The sequence below is a fragment of the Chaetomium globosum genome, genomic scaffold (assembly GCF_000143365.1).
Source record: "Chaetomium globosum CBS 148.51 scaffold_6 genomic scaffold, whole genome shotgun sequence".
NCBI lineage: Eukaryota > Fungi > Ascomycota > Sordariomycetes > Sordariales > Chaetomiaceae > Chaetomium > Chaetomium globosum.
Genome location: NT_165981.1, coordinates 1628738 through 1636721, shown reverse-complemented (window position 1 = coordinate 1636721; position 7984 = coordinate 1628738). Strand labels below are relative to the sequence as shown.

General features: G+C 59.3%; 3 protein-coding genes across 3 annotated transcripts in view; 1 reads left to right on the top strand and 2 right to left on the bottom strand.

Annotated features, from left to right (window-relative positions):
• Positions 1–214: 214 nt before the first annotated feature.
• Positions 215–1313, top strand: CHGG_08868 (uncharacterized protein; the record flags this gene model as incomplete). Its single annotated transcript, XM_001226794.1, has 2 exons — positions 215–511; positions 636–1313. 2 exons carry the CDS (start codon positions 215–217, stop codon positions 1311–1313), a joined length of 975 nt encoding a protein of 324 aa, XP_001226795.1.
• An 881-nt stretch (positions 1314–2194) lies between these two features.
• Positions 2195–4143, bottom strand: CHGG_08867 (uncharacterized protein; the record flags this gene model as incomplete). Its single annotated transcript, XM_001226793.1, has 4 exons — positions 2195–2651; positions 2741–2945; positions 3187–3216; positions 3522–4143. 4 exons carry the CDS (start codon positions 4141–4143, stop codon positions 2195–2197), a joined length of 1314 nt encoding a protein of 437 aa, XP_001226794.1.
• Positions 4144–6684: 2541 nt separating this feature from the next.
• Positions 6685–7984, bottom strand: part of CHGG_08866 (uncharacterized protein) — a gene marked incomplete at both ends in the record, with an annotated part of 2664 nt that continues 1364 nt past the window's right edge. Inside the window, one exon of the mRNA XM_001226792.1 lies at positions 6685–7896. Within this exon, the coding sequence (XP_001226793.1) occupies positions 6685–7896 (1212 nt within the window). The remainder of the gene's footprint in view (positions 7897–7984) is intronic.

Below are 7984 nucleotides of genomic sequence, written 5' to 3'. Positions count from 1 at the left end.
CGGCGCCCTTCCTGTCGGCCAAAACTCCCCCCAACAGCCCCCCCTAGGGCTCTACGCGGAGCAGCTCTCCGGCACGGCCTTCACCGCGCCGCGCCACGAAAACAAACAGACCTGGCTCTACCGCATCCTGCCCGCGTGCGCCCACCCGCCCTTCACCCCCTCCCCCGCCCCCAACGACTCGACCCTCGGCCTCGGCGGCGCCCCCTTCCGCAACATGCACTACATCCCCAACCAGCTGCGGTGGGACCCCTTTGATCATGATCCGGAGGCGGATTTTGTGGCGGGGTTGCACCTGGTGGCCGGGGCGGGGGATCCGGCGATGAAGCAGGGGTGTGCGATGTATGTGTTTGCGGCGGGACGGTCGATGGGGGAGAGGGAGGTGTTTTATTCGGCGGATGGGGAGGTGTTGATTGTGCCGCAGGAGGGGGCGCTCGATGTGCGCACGGAGATGGGGTGTTTGTTGGTAAGGCCGATGGAGATTTGTGAGATTCCCCGCGGGGTGAGGTATCAGGTGCGGTTGGTGGGGGGCGTCGCGGCGAGGGGGTATGCGTTGGAGTTGTTCCAGGGCCGGTTTGTCCTGCCCGAGTTGGGGCCCATTCGGGTCGAATGGGTTGGCGAATGCGCGGGATTTTCAGGCGCCGGTGGCGAGTTTTGATGAGGAGGCGGAGTTTGGGGCCACGGCGTCGGACGGGCCAAATGAGTTTGTCGTCACGGCCAAGTTCAACAACGCGTTGTATCGCACCGTGCAGCGCCATACCCCCTTTGATGTGGTCGCCTGGCATGGGAATTACTATCCGTACAAGTACGACCTCGGCCGGTTCAACACGATCGGGTCCATCTCGTTCGACCACCCGGACCCGAGCATCTTCACGGTGCTGTCGGCGCCGTCGGACCACGCGGGCACCTCCGTGGCGGACTTTGTCATCTTCCCGCCGCGTTGGCTGGTCGGTGAGGACACCTTCCGCCCCCCCTGGTACCACCGCAACACCATGAGCGAGTTCATGGGCCTGATCCGCGGCGGGTATGATGCCAAGAAGGGCGGGAGCGGCGGGTTTGTGCCTGGGGGCGCGAGCCTGCACAATGTGATGAGTGGCCATGGGCCGGATGCGGAGAGCTATGAGGGCGCTCGCAACGCTGTGCTGCAGCCGGCCAAGGTTGGTGAGGGGAGCTGTGCGTTTATGTTTGAGAGCTGTCTGATGATGGGCGTGTCGGACTGGGGCTTGAAGACGTGCCAGAAGGTGCAGGCCGAGTATTCGGATCATAGCTGGGGTGGAGTCAAGGTGCATTGGAAGAAGAAGACTGAGGGCGCGTAATGGGGGTGGAAGAGTGCTAGTTGGGGGCATGTCATGTTCAATGCTGAAGCGGCGTTTATTCTCGACGTCGTTGATGTATGTACGAGGCAGCTTCTGCTCTTTACTTATTCCACAGATGCCAACACCAGTTTGATCAATATCACAGGCAGCAGGTGCATGGTTCAACATTATGGTATTTGTTCCACAACTCACCCCGACATTGCCATGCTATGTTGGTATCTTGCAACCGTTCCCCCCAAAAGACTCCAGTATTATCATGCCCAGCTTGGCCAAGCCTGCAGCCCGACCCCTTCCTGCCATGCAATATGTTCAACACAAATGCAAGGACGCCGACGCTAGTTTGCTTCCAACACCGCTTCATATGCTCCAAGCCCCTTCCCGTTTCCCTGTGCCCGTCTTATGTATCCAAGATATTATGCAAAAATGACCCCTTGCGGCGCAACCTGTAAGTTCTTGTAGAATATCGAGAGTCGTGCGCGTCATGCCGTGAGTTGGTTGGTTGTTGATGCCGCGGCGTGGGGATGGCTTCGTCTACTCAACCTGGGGGTTGAGTGTTCGTAGTGCCTAACCGAGGTAGGGGTTGGCTTTATAGCCCGTGCTGCCGAATCCCAACAAACGCCTGGCGAGGACCGGTCCCCCGGGATGGTATCCACGATGCCAAATAACAACCGCCCGCCGAGTCAAGCACGCCGGCGACGCTACGCAGCTAGCACGGGGTAGCCACACTGCCGTGGGAACCTGCCCCCTCGAACAACCACCCCACCCCTGATAGACCAGCCGGTCGCCGCCAGGCCGTTCGAAGGCTTGGTTTGGCCCGCGCAGACTGCATGATTCCCCCCCCCCCAACCTCATCCCGCCCATCATGAATATCCTAACCACCTTCAATCGACCGGCTTCCTCCCCCTGACCACATTCAGCGTAAAATACGAATGCACGCCCTGCTCCATCAACGCCCGCCTCACCTCCACCAAAAAGATCTCAATCTGCACCGGCGTCCACCCCAGCGCCGTCAACGGCCGCCGACTCAACCCCCTCAACCCATCCATCAGCGTCGTCCTCAAGAACAACCCACAAAACCGCATGCGCTTGTCGCGCGGCCACACGCCGACGGGGCACTTGTGCGTCGTCCTGCGCACGTCGGCGAAGCCCGCCGCCCGCATCCGCTCGGGCAGCGTCAGGATCGCGTGCGCCTGCGACCCCATCACTGCCATGCCGGCGGCTAGGTAGTGGATGTAGTCGCGCAGGGCGTAGGGCGTCTCGGGGGTGAGCGTGTCGTCGTCGGCGACCGGGTCCGTGGCTAGTTCTTGCGCTTCGAAATAGCCGCCGGGTTTGAGGTGTCTGGTGCAAAGGGGATGGTGGGTTAGTATGGTTTGGGTGGGTGAGTGGTTGTGTTGGGATGGGATGGGAAGGGGAAGAGGGGGGCGTACTTTAATACTCGCTGCAAGAGCAGCTCCACGTCTTGAACCGAGTGCAGGGTGTGGCGGATGTGGATGAAGTCGTATTTGTTTTCGGGGTCGAGCCATTCTTCCTCGAAGTCGTCGACGAAGAAGTGAACGTTTTTAGGGACGTAATTGGGCTGGATGGGCGAGAGGTCGATACCGGTTATGGTGGAGTTGGGGTATTTGTCGCCGACTGGGTGTGTGTGTTAGTTGATTTGGTCCTGTTGATTTGGATTGCCCGCCCGCAATGTTTGACAAGACTGCCTCCGCAGACTCGACTCCTCAAGTTTCACCGTCTCTCCACTCTAATAGAGCGAGACACAGACGCCTCAAGCCGTGGATAAACACAGCATGTGAGACAGGCGAGGTGCAACACTGTAACGTCTGGCTGTTGTGCTCGGATGCTCAGGGAAAGGAAAATTCAAGCCACTTACGCTCCATGGCCCAGATTCCGGTTCCCGTGCCTGTTGTGTCAAGTCAGCCTTTGTCTCTTGTGGATGGAATGCGACGACCCAGAACCCTGATCTAAAACTTTTGCCAATCCCGGTATCGACGTTCTCGCCGTCGCCTTCCGGATCCTACAACTATTACTTCCAATCAACCACTCCCTCCCTCCCTCCATCCATCCATCCATCCATCCCTCCACCCATTAATTCCTCCTCTTGCCAAACCCACTACCTCCTCTCCTCCCCCGAAGTAGCTTCAGCGCCAAAGAAAAGAAAGAAAAAAAGGAACCCGAAAAAAACAAGAACCTACCCAAATCCAACACCTCCCCCCCCTTCCTCCAACACCTTCTCCACCGGCGCATAAAAGTACGCGCCCCGACACAACATCAGCGTCATGGTATGCTTCATATCATCCCTGTTCTGCTCGGTCTCGTCGTTGGGAAAGGCGTAGCGGCCGGCGCGGTAGGCGTGGTAGCGCAGGCCGCCCTCGTAGACGTGGTCGCGCACCGAGCTGGTCATGGACGCCGGGTAGCGCGACATGTCGCGGTCGAAGGCGAAGGCGGTGGTGAGGTCCAGGTTGTGCAGGTCGGCTTGCTGCTGCTGGTCCTCGTCGTCGTCGGCGGCGGCGGCTTCGGCTGGGCCGGCTAGGGGGTTGAGGTCGTCGTCGTTGTCGTCGTCTTGTTGTTGTTGGTCGTGGTGCTCGCCGCCGGAGGTGGATGCAAAGGGGGGGAGGGAGTCGTCGGTGCCGGTGGTGGCCTTGCCGGTTGCTCTGCTGAGGCTCCCGGTGAGTCTTAGCATCGACTCCCGCATGGCTTCGGCCGTAGCGTAGAGCTCCTCTTCCGGGGTCCCGTGCATGTCTACGGCGATGTGGGTTGAGCTGGAGGAGGGGCGCGGAGACGAGATGGTCTCGGGGGATGGGTTGGGGTAGGTGTCGTCCGGCTCCATGGTGGTGGACATTGTATGGGCGGCCTGGTGTGGGTCTAAGCTGGAAGGGGGTGGTGTGAAGGGGCTGTGTGGCCGTAGGGACGGCAAGAAGGACGAATCGAAGAGTCGAGACCTCTCTTGGCCCGGCTGCTGTCGGGTCGCGGGTGACTGGCTCGCTGGTTACGTGGAGTATGTGTGTGGTACAAGTTTGCCCCAAACAGAGAGCGGGAAGCGAGACGGGAGGTCGATGACTGGTTGTCAAAGGGCGAAGGGCTGAGCTGAACGACCCTGGGTCCCGAGAGTCTGGTAACGTGTGGCCCGGGAAAGAGGTCAGGAATTGTCATTGGAAGCGAGGGAGGGGAGGGGCGGCCTGGTTATTGGCGAACGGCTCCCACGCTTGGCCCACTGGTTTGGTTCCGTTCCGGCGGCTTCGACAGTCCGAGGACGAAACAACATCGGGCCTTGCAGCTCGGGAAGGGGAGGGGAAAGCGGGTGCTGGGATCACGGGTGGACCCTCCCCGTTCCGTTGGTAGGTCAAGCAGGGTATGTTCTTGCGTGCGCAATAACTAATCTGTACTGTAGTATGCAACTGTATGTATGTAACTACGAACTGATGGGGGCATTGCTTTGCCAAGTTGCCAATGCCCGGGCTTCCGGGGAAGCAGGGAGGGTGATAGCGCTGTGTCTGCTGTGCAGCGGTGCAGCGGTGCTATGCCCATCGCTCTCTCATTATGGACCCAAAGACGCAATCATCGTGGTGCGTCATGGCCCCCCCCCCCCCCACCCTCACATGTGAGAGGGTGAGGGAGCAGCAAGCGACAGACTGCCGGAAGAAGCAAAACCGTCCCGCCAGCTCGGACACGGTTCATCGCCACGGTCGGCATGCACCCTGGTTGGTCACAGATGGCGGTGAAGAAAAAAGCTCGCGTCCCAACAGTCTGGTTGCATGCCTTGGCGAGGAGGTACCGCCAGAATGGACTGGGACGGGCTGGGATGAATTGTGGGAGAATTGGGATGGGTGGGTCATCTGTCGTCTGTTCGCCATGTTACCATAACTCGGGTGGTTTGGCAATTTTGTTCCAAATGTTCTTTTCCGAAGCTTCCAAATTCAGGTGGATTGTGAATCAAATGCCGAGGTGATAACCGAAAAGATGCCTGTCAGTTCGCGGCTTGCCCGAAACAACATGAGCTGTTGCATTGAACAGCAAGGCAAGCAAATGGCGGGTCGCAGGCAGCCGGAGCAGTTCCCCCCCATTTCCGCCTGGGGTGGTGTCAGAGAAAGTCTGGGTCTGACGCGCATCCAAACGAAATGCCCCAGCATCCAAGGATCCCCAGCCAAGTGGGACGGAAGAAAAGAGCAGGACCTGATCGGAGTCTCGCATGTGGCGCCCATGGATGGGATGCCGAAATTGAGATGGCAGGGAAACCGCGTCCCAGTTGGCTGGGCCCAGGTGGGGCAACAGCTCGACTCCACGGTCTCCACTCAACCCCGACGCACTTTCCAGTCCGGTTCTCGGTCGCCGTTGAAGAAGCCAATCGCAGAGGGAAACAGCCAAAATCTGCTCTCTCCACCTTCCTACCGGCTCCCACACGCCCCGTGCTTGAACCACCCACGGTCCACGGAGAGAACGGAGGTTCGGAGGTAAGATGAAAACCATGAAATGAAATTAGGCATCTAACCTTTCTCGTATTGTTGGCCGAGTTCTGAGGATTTGGATTCTGGAAAATGTGTTAAATCAACACAGATCAGTGAGGATCGAGCTGGCCAAAGAAGTGGGAAGAACCACTCATCATTCGAGCCGTTGATGCAACTCTGTCAGACACTTCACAGACGAGCTCACCAGTTAAGCACCTTGTTGGACACTGCACACTGCACACTGCACACTGCACACTGCACACAGCGGCACAGAGGGCCGAAAATCATCGGTTAGCGCGACGACTGTCAGCGAATGGCGAATGGTCAGAAGTGAATGTCAAAGATGCCGCTAACAAGCTCTCCTGTTCAAATACCAGGCGGCTCTTTCCGTGCGGGTGGGCAGGTCAGCAAATTCTGCACCTAGGAACGCCAGCGTTGCATCCGCGGCCGACGGCATCCATTCAGGACATGGAAGGTCACACCGTGGCCCGGATTCAGCACGGCAGAACCCTCAACCCGCCGAAGCCGACCTCCCCACCGGTCCAATGGAAGCTGGCGGACCAGTGACCGTAACCCGACGTCCACTCAGACTGTTTCCCGTCCGCTTGGATGTTGCGGTCGTTGCAATGGTTACAATGGATGCAATGGATAATATTGAACAGCCGTCTGGGCGGCACTTGACCTATGAAATCCGGGTGGCTCCCGTTTGATTTTCCCGGGACAGCGGATCGGGAAGATCGGTCCCTCAAGAGCAGGAAGAATCTCATGGTCAATCCAAGTGCGGTGTGAGATGCCACAATCGAGAAAACAGATAAGCGTACTTTCGTACTTCGTACATGTGCGTAGAAAACAACTAAAAGAACTAAATGTGATGATCGTTTTTTTACGACGATCTGTTCCCCGAAGCTCTTCGTTAGTTATCTTAGTTACCTTAGTTGCTTCTTCTCAGTCTTCGGAATGGCGTCCAAGCGTCCCCGAAACCTCTGGGCCATTCTCTGTTCGGTAATTCGAAAGATGTCAGGGAACCACTCCCTTAGCTCCTCGCCATCCCGGCCCTCCATCATCTCCACCAAGGCTCTGGCGCACTCCCAGCACAAGACCATGCCGTGCCCCTGAAAGCCGCAACTGGCCCACAGCCCGCTCTCACCAGGCACTTCCCCAACAAACGGGAATCCATCCGGGCTAAATCCCATGATGCCAGTCCACTCGCTCCTTGTCCGTCCCTCTGGGTGATCCTCGCCCCAGTCGGGTCCAAAATACCGCCCCGTCGTGTCTCTCAGGTAGCCGCTGATTTCCTCGTTCACCGCGCCATCATCCGTCCTCCCAAACTCCATCAGCCCTTCCTCCTGTGCCCGGGCCAGCCCACCTCCCATGATGATATCCCCCGGAAACCTCGATCCCTCCGGTTGCGAAACCATGTACTCATAGCCCCTCTCATAGATGAAACTGTACGTCCTGTCCAGACACCCGCCCGCCGGCATTGCCTGCCCGGGCCTATGCGCCGTGACCTGTCCACGCAGCGGGACAACTGCCCCCTGGAACCGCGGCCACACGCCGGCCGTGTACCCGTTCGTGGCGAGCACCACCCGCCCGGCCCTGACCACTCCCCGCTGCGTGTTCACGTCCCACCTCCCTTTCTCATCCGTAGCCGACGAAGAAGCAGCAACTAGCATCGTCACCGGCGTGCCCGTCTGCAGATTCAACCCCCGATCAACGCACGCTCTCAGAACCCCGATCCCAAACTTGTACGCCGACAGCGACCCGGCAAAGTATCCCACGCCGCCCTGCACCCGCTCCTCCCGCCCCCCAAACACACCATCATGCACGGGAAACCGGGCCAGGACCTCCTCGCGCGAGTATAGCGTATACCGCCCTTCCCCGCCGTCCTCCCCATCACCTCCCCCCCCTCTGTCCCCGTCCTCCTCTTCCCCCCCACCAACATCCCCCTCCCCAGCAGCAGTCATCGTCCTCCCCGAAAACGCCTCCCTCAACCCCCGCACCCCCTCCCGCGCCGCCGCCCACTCCCCCGCATCATACACCACATCCAGCGTGTCACACGGGCGCAAATCGCAGTCTATGGCGTGGTCCCGCGCAAAGGCGTGTACGGCGCGGATGTTGCGCAGCTCGAGGCGGGCGATCTGTTTCGCGGTGAGAGGCCGTGGTGGTGCCGTGCTGCGGGAAGTGCTGTAGAGCGGCTTTGTGTGCCGCCTGGTTTGATGAGAGTGT